Source organism: Tursiops truncatus, chromosome 16 (genome assembly GCF_011762595.2).
Source record: "Tursiops truncatus isolate mTurTru1 chromosome 16, mTurTru1.mat.Y, whole genome shotgun sequence".
In the NCBI taxonomy this organism is placed as follows: domain Eukaryota; kingdom Metazoa; phylum Chordata; class Mammalia; order Artiodactyla; family Delphinidae; genus Tursiops; species Tursiops truncatus.
Genome location: NC_047049.1, coordinates 30,727,652 through 30,742,956, shown reverse-complemented (window position 1 = coordinate 30,742,956; position 15,305 = coordinate 30,727,652). Strand labels below are relative to the sequence as shown.

Sequence of the window (15,305 nt, the reverse complement as noted above, 5' to 3'; positions counted from 1 at the left end):
AGATGTAGGGCTGAACACACAGGGAAACTGTATAAAAATATGTTTATGGAGGGGTTGGATGCCTAGGTCCCCTCCTGCACCCATCACACAGCTAGATGAATAATCTCCTCAACTTCCCCGCTGCAGACCAGAGGCACTTTCCCCTAGAGAACTCAGTGGAGAGGCTCCAGAATCAGGAAGAGCAGGAATAGTAGAATCCAGGGACTGGAAACAGGGTGGGGTTCACCTTAAGCAAAAATCTTTGTTCGGGCTGAATGAAAAGAACTGCCACCTCCCAAGCCCTTTCCCCACCCTTTGGCAATCAGGCTTAACTACCCAGCCAGATATCTGGAGGGAAATACCGCATAGTAGTTAAAAGGTCAAACTCTTAACGCTAGGCTGCCTGGGTTCAAATCCTCACTCCGCCACTTTCCATCTGTGAATCCTTAGACAAGGTTACTTAGCCTCTGGGCCCCAACTTCCTCATCTGAAAAATAGGTATAATACACCTCCATAAGCTTATTTCGAGGATGAAAACAGACGAGACTGAGAATCACTGAACTAGAAATGCATATGGTTCTAAGCAGCCCTTGGCATATCTACATAACTGCAGTACTCTCAACTTACCATTTCACTCTAGAGAAGTAGAAGAAATACTAACAAAATAATTTCACCCCTCTGTTAAGTTGGAATACTCAAGGAAGAGAAAATTCAAGGGAAGATCAATAAAATAAATGGGAGGAAGGAATCCTCTAGAAGTCAACTTTTCAACAATTAATATCCTTCATTATACTGCAAGAATTCTCAAATGAGATGGAAGGGACTGGGTGGTGACCTCCCCTGCTTAGGAATTACTATTCCAGATCACCTAATGATCATAATGAACCAATTATAATAAAGAACAAGTAGGCACAAACTAGGTGCTAGACAATTTATTAAGAGCTCACCATGTCTTAATAGCTAAGGATGCAACAGTGAACAAGAATGCAACTGTCCCTGCCCCAGTGGAAGTAACTAAATTACCCAGCAGGCTAGTGCAGCAGCTTGAGGATAAATCAAATCCTACACTCAATAAACTAATTTAACATTTCATAATTGCTAATACAAAAATCAAGTTGGAAGCACAGACACACACTATGTGCTATTAGTATTCATAACAATAACCATTTCTTGAATGTAAACTATCAGGAACTTTGATAAATGATGTACATGCACTATCTCATTTAAAGATGACAATTCTACCAAGTGGATATTATTTCCCTCATTTCATAGATGAGGACAATGAGATCAAAGAGACTGAATACTTTGTCCAGGACTACATAGGTAGGCAGAGGCAGAGCTGAGATGCATCAAGTCTCTCTGACTCTAAAACACGTGTTCTTTCCACTCCACAATGGCAATATTCTAGGGGGTACCCTTGAAAATTATAGGGTAATGATTTCAGGTCTGGTTGAAAGATATCCAATTTAAGTTTGCCCTTTTCATTTAATTTTGTCTAAATGTTCTCAATGCAGCATTTTGTCTAGCGATAGTATAAAAACATTTAGGAAGAAAAAAACAAAGTTGTGCATAAAACCTCAAAAGGGAGCTTTTGAGGCATCCTACATTAGACTCAAAACTATTGCTAGTTCCCTATAATAGTCTATTTAGTGACTTTCATTTTACAAAACCATACTAATCCATTTAGCCTGACAGAATCCACTAGGTTAAAAAAAAAAAAAGTTGTGTGTTTGTGTGTATGCACATATTTAAGTGCATATGTATATGTATAGTTTTTCCTAGTTTCACAATATTTCCAAAATTTTGTTTTCTTACTTGAATATGCCTTCAGAAGAACCTTTAAAAATCAAATACTTAAGGGATGAAAGATTAACAATATAAATATTTCTACAGTTTACACAGGGACAGAGGGTTCAAGTTTCCACACAGCATTAGTATGCTGTGATACGCCTTGGGTAACTCATCTTTCGGCCTCCCTAACAGGAAATCAGATGACACAATCGCTAAGGTGCATCCCACCTTTAAAATTTTACGATACTATAAAGAACAACCAGGAAACCTCACAAAACACTTTTCAAAGCACAATCAACTTTATCCTTGAACGGGTAATCAAGGGTCTACAACAGAAAGAGAAATCTAATCAGCATTTACTATTGCATCTGGACCACGTAACGTGGCAGCTTCTTTAGCAGCATATCCATGATGGAGTGTAGAGTTGACAAGACTCCAAGGAACCGCCGACTCTTAGGGAGTAACATCTGGCCAGTTCTGATTCTTTTCATCTAAAGGTGTTTAGTCTGAAAGGAAAATAAATCCCACTTTTATAGCCCATGAAAACCATACCCCTCTATCTAAATAATCTTTCCATCTCAGCCTCAAGAAACTAATAAAAGAATGGTTAAGACAGCTGAATGAGTACCCTTCTTTAGTAAATAACAGTGAGGATTGCAACAAGTGATGAAATCTGTCCATAGCAGCAAAGTAGGACTTGGGGTTTTTGCCTGTTTTCTCTCTCGTTCCTTTTTAATAAACTAGAAATGTGTACCAAATATGGAAAAGGAGAGAGTATGTGAATAAATGTAGTATTGAGGTTCCCAAAGATCACATACTCTAGTCTAACTTTTCTCCTTACCTGTAATTAAATATTTAAATTACCTCATTAAATTAAAACAAGCCTCAGGGCATGTTTACAATAATTCATGAAGTTATAAGCCATGCCACTGTGGTTTAAATTTACAACTTAATTTTATAATTAAGCCCCAAGAAATAATACATGGGAAAAAATGTAAATATGTATACCTATTTTCAACAACAGTAAGAAAAAAAATCCTAAAAACAAGAATAGAATTTAACAAATCAAAATTAAACATTATCTTCAAAATATTATCTTTAAAATATCTCATTTCACATTCTCCTCCCAAAAGCCTAAAAATATCAGAGGTCAGTTACTATTCATTTTATACATGTAGACAATGAAGTCAAAATTGGAGTAAACAACTTTACTAAAATCAATAGAGTAAAAGAAATAGAATTGAAATTCAAAGCTTCTGATTATAAGATCCATGCTCTATTCAAAAATCAAGACACCTGGGGCTTCCCAGGTGGCGCAGTGGTTGAGAGTCCGCCTGCCAAATGCAGGGGACACGGGTTTGTGCCCCGGTCCGGGAAGATCCCACATGCTGCGGAGCGGCTGGGCCGTGAGCCATGGCCGTTGAGCCTGCGCGTCCGGAGCCTGTGCTCCGCAACGGGAGAGGCCACAACAGTGAGAGGCCCGCGTACAGCAAAAAAAAAAAAAAAAAAAAAAAAAAAAAAAAAAAAAAATCAAGACACCTACTCAAAGATCCTCCAAAACTTCAATTACTCAAGCTTCTGCTTACCAGGTTAAAAATGTCCATGCAGGAAATACACACTCTGACAAACTTCACAGAGAAAAATAAAAAATCTAAACACACTCACAGGAACTGATAACAAAGAAGATACCTGCATAATAAATAGATAAGGAGGATATTTTTCCAATTTTAACAAGTCCTTGACTTAAAATTTTAAACCACACAATCTAACAGGTACTGAAGATAAATTAATACAACACTGATAAATACATTGAGCCAATGGTACAAGTTTGAATTTGAGGCTTTACACATAATTTTTAAGTATCCATATAGCCCATTACATCCCCACTCCTCTGGAAATTACCTCATTAGGAATCTATGAAGGCTTTCCCTGACCACATTATGTCCAATCCTTAAAGGATTTACCAGAAAACACTTTTCAGAAATAAATATGTTAAGGAAATGTAATTTTATGAACAATCATTTATTATTTTATAAATATTCAAAATAAATCTTTGTTAGTTACTAATATACTTTTCTACACGCAATACACTTAACTTAGAGATTAAAACACATTTTAGGGTCTAGAGCAGTGGTTCTCAACCAAGGGCAAGTAGCAATGTTTACAGACTTTCAGTTGTCACAACTGGAGAGTGCTACTGGCATCTAGTGGGTGCGGGCCAGGGACTCTGCTAAATGTCCCACCCTGTACAGGACAGCCCCCACAAAAAAAAATAATTATCTGGCCCCAATGTCAACGTGCCAAAGTTGAGAAACCCCAGTCTACGATCTAACTTTTATCATAAGCACTATTAAGGTTTACGTACCTCTGAATTTAATATCCAGACCACTAAATTCCAATTCAACTCCTTGAAGCGCTTCTCCCAGAGTTTCATGGTAGTGACTGATGCTTTTTTTTGACCCCACACAGAATGGAAGTGAAAAGTACTTGTATGTCTCTTGGCGATTATGGTAGGGCCCAACAGTATTCATCCATAAGACAACTTCCTCTTCATCTTGATACTGAAACCAAAAAAAAAGCAAGTAAGAATATGTTTTTTAAAAATCTAATTCAAATTAAGGGAATATTTGTTATTTGTTCCAAACAGAAATGTACTATCTCAGTTTGGGAAGCTCTAAAATAAAATGCTGGAAGCTTGTTTCAAAAGGATGGTCAATGTCTACACGTTAAAAATGAAATTCGGGGCTTCCCTGGTGGCGCAGTGGTTGAGAGCCCGCCTGCCGATGCAGGGGACACGGGTTCGTGCCCTGGTCCGGGAAGATCCCACATGCCGCGGAGCAGCTGGGCCCATGAGCCATGGCCGCTGAGCCTGCGCGTCCGGAGCCTGTGCTCCGCAATGGAAGAGGCCACAACAGTGAGAGGTCTGCGTACCACCAAAAAAAAAAAAAAAAAAAGAAATTCAGTGAATTTTAAAATTATATCCTCTGATTGTGGTCTCAAGCAGATTCACGTTTTCCAAACTTTGTTTTACAGAAGATACTGTTTAAACAAAACCCAATAACCTATAAGAACATGTTTATAATTAATATTTACACTATCAAATAACGATGAACCTAAAACCAACATGATTCACCATGCTAACGTGGACAAGGAAGGAGGAAACAAAATCAATAGCTTATCCAGAACCTCATGTTAATCACTAGAAACTCCAAAAACCTAATGCTGTCAGCAAGCACAAATAAAATTTCATCTCCTTTTTTCCCCACAGCCATTGATCAAAGTACTAGAGAGGAGAGAAATGACTAAACAAGCGGAAGAAAAAGCCATACTATGAAATCTCCACAGCCCATTCAAGTCATCATTCTATGTTTCCCTTTATCAGCCTGAAAGACAGGTACTGCATGCAAATTTCCTTGAATAAATATTATGGCTTTACCCATCAGTGAATACTATATGCAGCTAAACCTGGAGTGTGGTCTGATGACTTTGGGTAGGTGACGTCACCTTTCCAGGGTCCAACGGGGGGCAAGTGCCAAAGATTTCTAAGATCTCCTCAAGTCTAAAATTCCAATGATTCTATGAAAAGCAGTTACCTGAGTAATTTTAAAACTAGTATTCCTAATTAGCAATACAAATTAAAGACAACAGTTGCAGCTTAAGTCAACTAACAGTGCAGAAATTAAATCAGTGAACAATTATTTACTGAGTGCCTACCATGCGCCAATAATTGTGTTGGTTGAGGATACAGCTTTGAACAAGACACATTCCCTGACACACTGGAGCTTAGAGCCTAAAGGGAAAGATGGACACTGAACAAGCAATTATAATAACGTAGGGTGCTGTGGAGCACGTAACAGAGGAACCTATCCAACTAGCCCAACTACCAAACATTACCTCCAGTCTTCCATATAAAATGAATAAACATTTTCCATCAAAATCCAGCATCTCCAAAACCAAACTCATCCCACCCAAAACCTAACCCCCCAAACTTTGTTATTCTAATGGTACAATCCTCTCAGTCATGGCGACTCAAACCCCAAGCCCCCCGCATTCCAAAAAACACTTACTTGTCTACTCTTAGCCAAAGCATCTGCCTCTTTTGATTCATACCACCACCATAGTAGGACTTAGATCTAATCACCTCACCTTCAAACCTAATAAACATCTCATTGTTCATAAGACATTATCCAGGTACCTCATCAAGGAAATAAAAAACTACCTGACTTTTTGAATACATGAGACATGTACCATGCACAGCATTAGGTGTTAAGGTTATAAAGATAAATAACATACTGTCCTTTCCTTTAAGTAGTTCACAATCCATAGTGGAGCCAGACAAGTAAATGATTAACAATGAAGAAATAAGTATTACAATTAAGGTAAAAAGAGCTATTGTAGCAACAATAAAAATGATTAATTCTGCTTTGGCAGAGAAGGGTCAGGATGAATAACAATATAGAAAATCATAAGCTGTTTCAAGTGAATTCAGAAAAACAACTGTAGATAACCTTCATGTATGAAGGAACCAATCAAAGGTCTGAATGTTATACATAGATACCCATTCATAACTACTCTTGTCACTTTAGGGGGTTGACAAATATACGTATGCCACCACTCTTCCATCCAATGTTCAAGGTTACACTGCACTAATCAATCAAGGTACTCCTTTCTGCACAGGGATATAACGTAAGAATTCTCAAAACGGTTCTCTAAACCAATCACTATCCACTGAACAGGGCTGGTATTAGAATCGAAACCTGTTCACTGAGTAGAAAGCTCTTGGCATAGTATCATGTACACAAAAAGTATTGAATATGATGAAAAAACACTGAAGAAATGCTGAAATGAAAGTTTATTAGCAACTTAGTGAAAGAAGTTTGAAGTATGTGCACTGACTGAGATAGTATCCTTTGAGAGAAATAAGGAAGGCGAGGTAACCAAATGCATCCATTTAGGATTACCACACTGAAAGAAAGGACCTATTCTGCAGAATTTTTATAAATGTAACTCGTGAAAATAAACACAAAAACACTTTCTCTATAAATCCTAATACTCATATTCCTTTAAAAACAGACAAAAACTTGAACATAAATACTTGTTAAAACAGAGCATTCATTTATTTCATACATACTGGAACACAGGACTAAAATAATTTAAGGGTCACAGTATGCGTTAAACTACACGTTCTGAAGTCACTCATTTTAAACATTCATGAAACCTTGATGGGGCAGTAAAAAATCTGACAACATGATGCAAACTATACTATAACAAAATGTGTACCATTCTTTTGTGTGTGTGTGTGTGTGTGTGTGTGTGTGTGTGTACCATTCTTTAGCCTAGGATTCCTTCTGGGAAGAGGACTGAAATAGGGATTAGAAAGAAAAAAAAAAATATATATATATATATATATGTAACATAGACACAAACATATATATACACAAATACAGACAGATTAGGGTGAATATTAAGGCTAAAACTGTTTTTCTTTTCTTTTCTATTGCTCCTTATGCAGACCACAATCAGATTTCATGAACTTAAAATGTTTACTTTTGGGGCTTCCCTGGTGGTGCAGTGGTTGAGAGTCCACCTGCCGATACAGGGGACACGGATTCGTGCCCCGGTCCGGGAAGATCCCACATGCCGCAGAGCGGCTGGGACCGTGAGCCATGGCTGCTGAGCCTGCGCGTCCAGAGCCTATGCTCCGCAACAGGAGAGGCCACAACAGTGAGAGGCCCGCGTACCGCAAAAAAAAAAAAATGTTTATTTTTCATTATAGTTCTTATTTATCCCTGAGAATAAGTGTTCCCAAGACAACGTCAAGGGAAGAGTTCTTTTTCAAGAGAGAAAACGTGTCTTAAAATATCGTGAAATTAGAAAATACCAAATGGAAGAAACTTTTTAAGGAGAAAAGCCTTTCCTTTCCCTAAGCTGCCAGGAAAGTCCCTGGGCTCCCCCAACTCAGTGGGAAGACAGCAACAGGTAAGGCTCTTCCCTCCACCCTTGTCTGAAAGGCTAGTCTAATTTGCTTTCAAAACATTCCATGACGTCCTAGCAAGCTCTTTTTAGATACTTTCCTCGGAAAAACTCTTAGCTGCCAATGACACGGAGAAAGATGGAATTTTATAACTTACCTGCAGAGTGTAACCAGAAGAAGGGGAGAAAACAAATCAAACAGGCACAGCAGTGGATCAGGAGATCCCTGAGCATGGGGGTGGCTCCTTCCATGAGGCCTCCCTGGGAAGCAGCCAAAGGACAGGAGGCCAATTCAGACTACCTGCATTCCTCACTTCACTGTTCCATTCGTTTCCAGTTCTCAGAAGTTTCACTGTTACACTCAACTTCTACGCTGGCCACTCCAGCCAAAATGGCTTATAACACTGTCTTCCTTTCCTTTCCTGCTCCACCTTGTTTCTTACGTCATTCCCCCAAGTCTATAATGCCCTCCTCCTACCCACCTGGCCGATTTCTACTTATCCTTCAGAACTGCCCAAATCCTCCTTTCTCCAATCCTCAGGTCAAACTTTAACTGACCAATCACTAACATGCACGTGCTTACCGTCTTTTGGGATAGTATCATTATTAGCCAAAACTTAACAAGCACATACCATGCGCTGGGCATAGTTCTAAGGTCTTTATATAAACATTTAATCTCTCAAAGCTCTGTAAGACAAGTCCTATTATTTCCCCCATTTTACAGATTCAAACAAACTAAATAGAGATGTTAAATAATTTGTCCAAGATCATTCTAACTAATTAGTATCACATTTACAAGCTTAGGACTACATTTTCTGCTAATCCCTAGTCAGCTTCATTAACTGAAGAGCAAAAACTAAATGAAGGAATATGGGAAAAATACAGCTGTACAAAGCACCTAAGGAAGTGCTGAATGCTGAACAACTTTTCTATTTGAGCCTTTAATCTGCACTAAGGAAAAAAACCTTCCTAAGAGGCTCCTTGTCCTCTGATCTCAAAAGGAATGACCTTCATTCTCAAGAAGACACCAATGTTGGATCTCTCATTTAAATATTATTTATGTGCTGGGTAAGTGTAGGTGAGGAAGTTTCCCTCCTTGATAGAGATCGTGAATTACTTTTTCTCAGAAGGAACACTTCAGGAGATAATGTTACTGAATTTCTCGTGTAAAATCCCAATAAAGAAATCAGAATTTATGTAGACAGGCAAAGGACTGAGGGCTCAGACTAAGCACCCAAATGCCATCATTTTTATGGGATGAGGGGAAAGATATATGCTTACTTTAAAATACATATCTGAGAAAGCAAATTCCAGTTCAGAAAAATATTTCAGAAATCATAATTTCAATGGCTTTTAATTATTTAAAACACATACATCAGAATTCTAATACATATAAATTATCAGTGTATTTTTGGATAGTCTCTTGAGATAACTGCTCTCTCCCTCTCAAAATAGCTTTGTACCTAAATAAACTTTTAGTCTACCATAGAGTACAGCTGAAAATAGGACAATGAATTATGACACTTCCTAAAACTAGATCCATATTAAAGCACTCACAAATTCACTTGTAGCTAACAGCTTATCCTCTTTATAAATCTTCACATATGTTTTACTAGTGCCATACTCCCGACAGAGACAAAGACTAAAGGCTTCATTGCCTAAGTAAAGCAAACAAAACATCTTTTTTTTAGCCCGTAGTGTAATAGTGCTTATGGCAAAGGTTCAGAGTAGGCTATCCTAGGCACAGATCGGGTCCTTTCAACATTACCTACCAGAGATACAACGGGCCACAAAAAAATGGGGTTTTAACCTAGGTAAATCACAACAGGCATCCCCAAGACTATGCATCTTAAATGAACAATCGTCTGCATTTGTTCACTGCTTTAAGCGGTAGGGTTATCATGCTTCCAACACTGCATATTCTTATTCCTGGTAGATCCCTAATTACTCAAGTCACTCAACAAGCACTGATTAAATACCAGTTGCTGTGCCAAGCACAGAGCCTGGTATGTAACAGACGCAGAAAAAAAATTTTTTGATTTTCTGACCTTGAGGAAACAAAGCCAAAAAAAATTCAAGGCTCCAGTGTAAACCATAAAATGCTTTTAAGATTCCTGTGCCACTGATTACTGTTTTTTTGGTGCTGACATTTTTACATAGTATTACTATGGAAATTATATGTTCAAGACAGGTAGAAAAAACGACTAGAAATCAGGTAGCTCAGACTCTTTCTGTGGCCCTGGGCCAGCCACTGGGCCTCTTCAGGCCATTAGGAAAATGAGTGTGTTGAATTCAACGGTCTCGAGTCTTTCCAGTTCTAAAATTCTATGATTCTCAATTTGCAATCCTTTTAATGGAGTCCTCTGGAATCTTAGGAGACATGATAATCTAACTCTAGATGTTTCCAAGTGCTCCAACTGTCAGAAAACCAAATAAGCATAAGCCATACCCTATACATCTTTCACTCACTCTAAAGTGTTCTTTTTATGATCCTTCAATCACCTATTAAGAGCCTGTCTTTCATGAAAGTGTTCTTTTTTATTTAAAACAGTAAATTTGGGACTTCCCTGGTGGCACAGTGGTTAAGAATCCGCCTGCCAATGCAGGGGACACGGGTCCGAGCCCTGGTCCGGGAAGATCCCACTACTGAGGAGAAACTAAGCCCGTGTGCCACAACTACTGAGCCTGCGAACCACAACTACTGAGCCTGTGTGCCACAACTACTGAAGCCCATGCGCCTAGAGCCCGTGTTCTGCAACAAGAGAAGCCACCACAGTGAGAAGCCCGCGCACCACAACCAACAGTAGCCCCCGCTCACCGCAACCAGAGAAAGCCCGTGCGCAGCAACGAAGACCCAACGCAGCCAAAAATTAATTAATTTTAAAAAAACCAAAACCAGTACGTTGCGTAATTCATATATGATTCAACTTTTAAAAACTGAAAGGAACCCATTTTTATATATTCTACATGTGTATATACTCTAGAAGTCAGCAGCACATTCCCTTCTCATTATTCTTCTGAGAATATTAAGAGCGTTGGATAAATAAGCACATAAAAAATGCCATGAGTCAAATGGTCAGCTGAATCCTAATTCAGTAGGTGAAGTAAGAGAAATCAAGGGCTTTCTGGAACTGCATGAAGTAGTCAGCTGCTCCTTCTTAGGACCAGCTATAGAATTTGTGAGGCCCAGCACAAAATGAAAATGCAGAAAGTATTAAGAATTTCAAATGGTGACAGCAGAGCATTAAACCAAGCAGTCTTTATGTCTTACACACATTAAGCGACTGCAAGGGTCACATGCCCACTGCAGCCCTGTCCCTCTTTAATGCTAACCCAAACACACCTTCAGTAACAACCCACTATGGAGCTAAACTTACCCAAACATTTAAGCACTTAAAAATACTATCAATACAGAGAATTATTCAATTTAATGCCAAGTGTATTACTATCCTATTTTTAGGATAAAAGGCCGTAGAGCATATCCTATAAGAGCGTAGAAGACTATAATTCAGTTTGCCTGAGTTCAAATCCTACCTCTACCTGTACTGGTTGTGTGGTCCCAGGCAAGTTACTTAACTTCTCTGGCATCTGTTTCCTCATCCATTCAAAGGACATAAGACCACTCACAAGATTATCAATGTATGTTTAAAATATGAGTTAATACATATAAAGTACTTAGAACGGTGCCTACCACATATTGCTACAAAAGCCCTATTAGCTATTATTTCTATCTGGAAACTGTCTTCACAAAAAGTTAATCTAAAGGGCAAACTTTAACTTCTAAAGATTGTTCTTTAATTAATAATCCAATTCTACAAGTATTTATTAAACACTTACTCAGCAACCTTCCCTTGACAATTTTTCTCCTCCTTCAGTATCATTCTGTCTTCATTAGCTACTTCTGCCTTCTTGGTGGAAAAAAAATTCACTTGACCATAGCCTTTTCAGTATTATTATCTGCTTGAGGTGAATGCCTAGTTTTCAAGAAATATTTTCAAGAAACTTGTAAGAAATAAAATATTTTGGCTAACAGCCAAAAAATATATGAATGACAAAGTTTTTAGTTATATCTTAATGCTATTCTTCCTATAATTTTTAAAATAATAGGTAACCAAGTGAGAGCAGTTCAATGTAAACATGACTGAAATAAAATGGATTCTAAATTTTTTTGTCCAACAATTCTCTCATACGTGTCATATTCTCTCAAAAACCTTTTATCCAATATTTCATATTCAATTTCTGGCTTCAAAAATTTAAATGTTAAAGCAGAAACTAACACACTATGGTAAAGCAGTTACACTCCATAAAGATGTTTAAAAAAATTTTTAATGTTCCTGGCAATAAAATTTCAATGAAATTGGCGTTTACATTTTAAATCTGTAAATTAATCTAAGACCTTTTTATTCACCTCCAATTTGTGAAATTTTAATTAATACGTACTTTTCCCTATTACAGCAGTTTATATAAAACACGAGATAAAAAAGTAAAATACTACTCTTAAGCTTATATGCCTGTATGGTGGAACTATACTTGAGACAATTCTGAGTTTTACACAGCAACTTTCCTTAAGTGTTCAAAAAACTGGAAAAATATTAGTAACCACTGGCTAAAATAATGCCCATTGGAAATGAACACTTCTTACACTTTGAGACAAGTTACTTGACGGAAAAAACAACAAGAAAATGTTTTCAACTGTTTAACCAGTGAACAAAATTATCTTAAGGTGAAAAGTCACAAATACAGCACAAAAACATGTCACCAGCTCAGGACTGTGTCCCTTAAAAAATATACAGGTAAGAAGTTTCTGGCTGTGACTGAAGGTACAAACGCCAAAAGTTTAGAACTGTTGTTAGCTAAAATAAGAGCCCAGCTAACCTACCGACTAGAGAAAAGAAGTCTGGTTGCTTCATTTTCTCACCTGTCAGGAATGACAGGAGACTTGCAGATTTAGTACCACACAACCTCTCATGCAAAATCGTATCATTAATTAGTTAAGGTCTAAAAACACAACTACTCACAAGCACCCTCTAATTTACATGACTTTACTGCCCTGCTCAGATCTACCTTTCAGAAAGCCACCGACTTGCATCCCTAAGTGAAAGTCACTAGAGGAGTCGGTAACATCCAAGCTTTGATGTGGAAAATGCCAATTAAATAAACAGCCAATCAATTTTAGGCCAAATGCAAAAGGGAGTGTTCCCAGCCAGACAAGAGGACTGGGAAACTCAAGACCCCTCACAGTCAGAAGCCGCCTAGTTAGAGACCACCGGAATGGGAGCCTCATCTAGGGGCCAAAAGAGGGTGAAGAGAAAGTTACAAGAAAGGCCTCGCAGGCGGGTGCGTGTGGCTGAGTGCCTGTACACGTGTAAAGTGCTCTTCACCCCAAGTTTATCAAGGCGGTCCCCACGCCAGGATTATGATCCGGTTTGGGCAGGAGGGGGAAGAAAAAGGCCGGTGAGCACCATAAAGTGGTGGGTATTTCCTGGTTACTGTAAGACGGGTAATACGTGGTGCATACATCTTCCGCCGTGTCGTAGTCCCCAGCAGCCCGGGCGCTGCTCCCTTTCCTGGGGGGCACCAGCTCCAAGCCTGGCTGCCTGCGGCCCCCACTCCCGCGGCCAAGTGAGCCCCGACCCTCAGACCCCGCTTCTTTCCCGTCTCCCAGGGCCCCTGGACCCAGGGGTGCGGCACCATTTAGATCCGGGTTGGGGAAGGAGGCCCAGGCACTTAGGGAGCGGAGCCCTGTCCCGGGAGCGCACGGAAAGGGCTCCTCCCAGCTCCCGGGGTTCCTGCTCCGCCAGGCCCAACCGGAAGGCGCCCTCGGGCGGCCGCGGGGCTCGGCGGGCCGCTGGGCCCTCCAGGCCGCGCCGGGCCCGCCGAGGCGGTGGGCCGGGGGAGAGGGCCGTAGCGGCCGCGCCGGCCGGGAGCAATTCTCACCGTGTGCTCGTGCTCGTCCGCTCGGGCCCGGGGCAGCAGCAGCAGCATCAACAGCGCGGCGGCCGCCGCCACGCCGGGAGCGCCCGGCAGCGGCCTCATCCTCCGCGCTCCCACCGGCCCGGCGCTGGCCCACCGACTCCTCCTCCGCCGCCGCTGCCGCCGCCTCCGCCGCGGCCGATTCGCATCCACGGGGCGCGGACAGACGCACGGGGGCTCGGGCCCAGCCTTTGGCTCCTCCGCGCCGCCGCCGTCACCGCCCGCTCCGAAGCCTTCCCCGCCCCCCGACGCCTCCGTGCCTCTTCCTCTGACTCAGCCACGTCATCCGGCCACCCCGGCAGACGCCGGAAGTGCCTCGCGATGCGGGGCCGCAACCGCCGCCGGCCGCCCCGCCCGAGAGGGGCGACCCCCGCAGCCCCGGAGGACCGCGCGAGGGCCTGCCCTCCCGCCGGCCGCCCCTGGGTCGCGGGAGAGGCGGCGCGCACAGTGGCCCCGGCCTCGCGCCCCTCGCGGGTGCCTGGCCCGCGTCGCAGGGCCTAAGCCGCCTCCATTCAACTTGTGCAACCTAGGTCAAAACGCTTTACTCTTCCTGGCTTCATTTTCCTCGGCTGTGAAGTCGGGTAATGGTCTGACCTACCGCCTCTCGGTGGGGTCGGATCAAGTAGCCCTCAGAAGGAGCTCGGCTCCCGCCGGGAATGAATCACCAGCTCTATAATCGTCATTAAGGGAGATTGTTAAACTGGTATCGGGTTGGATGAGTGTCTTAAAGTCAGTGAATATTTACTGAATATTTATTTCAATCTTGTTGAAATTCTTGTTCGTTTATTTGTTTGTTTATTGTTTGTTGGGTCTCCAGTGCACAGATATAAACACCTCTTAGAATCTAAGCTTTTCTCCTAAGCAGAGATCCTGTTCACTGACATATACTAGAACTGTGTCAGGCCCATAGCGGAAACTCAGAAGATATTTGTTAAATATATACATGAATATGGCATCACCATCTACACAGTCCTCTAAGCCAAAACTCTGGAAACTGGAGTCGGATTGTCTCCATCTCTCAGCCATCAGCACGCAACAAGTTCTAGCGTTTGTTATCTTAGAAATGAATCAAGAATTTATTTTTCCTCTCCTCTGCCAGTAAGAGCCAATCTTCTACACCTCACTCACTATGTATTACAGCAGCCTCCTACCAGGATCCCTATCACCAATCTTCCCTCCCTGTTTATCCTCCCCAACAGGTGCCAGTGAGTCTTCTAAAAAGAAACCTGATTATATCACTCTCTTGCTTAAAACACTCCTTGAATATTGTTTACATAAATCAAGGAATCACAGCTAAGATTTTCATCTGCCAGGCACTATTCTGAGTACTTCACATGTATTGACTCAATCCTTATGCAACAGGCACTGTGAGTTATGTTCATTTTACAGCAATGATCGCTGAAGCCCGGGGGGATGGGGGGTTTAAGTGGTTGCTGAAGGACTGGATCCAAGCATCTGGTTCCAGAATCAGTCTTTCTTACTACTCATGGACTACCATCCATACAGTCATTTTAAGAAATGAAATAGAGGGGCTTCCCTGGAAGCCCCTGGTGGTGCAGTGGTTAAGAATCTGTCTGCCAATGCAGGGG

At 41.1% G+C, this 15,305-nt stretch overlaps 1 protein-coding gene across 1 annotated transcript in view; it reads right to left on the bottom strand.

Moving 5' to 3' along the window:
• TM9SF3 (transmembrane 9 superfamily member 3) overlaps positions 1–14,287 on the bottom strand; it is a 77,105-nt gene extending 62,818 nt beyond the window's left edge. Inside the window, exons 1-2 of the mRNA XM_019939713.3 lie at positions 13,681–14,287; positions 4,136–4,331 (exon numbers count right to left, since the gene is read on the bottom strand). Of these exons, the coding sequence (XP_019795272.1) occupies positions 4,136–4,331; positions 13,681–13,779 (295 nt within the window). The 5' untranslated portion in view covers positions 13,780–14,287. The remainder of the gene's footprint in view (positions 1–4,135; positions 4,332–13,680) is intronic.
• Between the last annotated feature and the right edge of the window lie 1,018 nt (positions 14,288–15,305).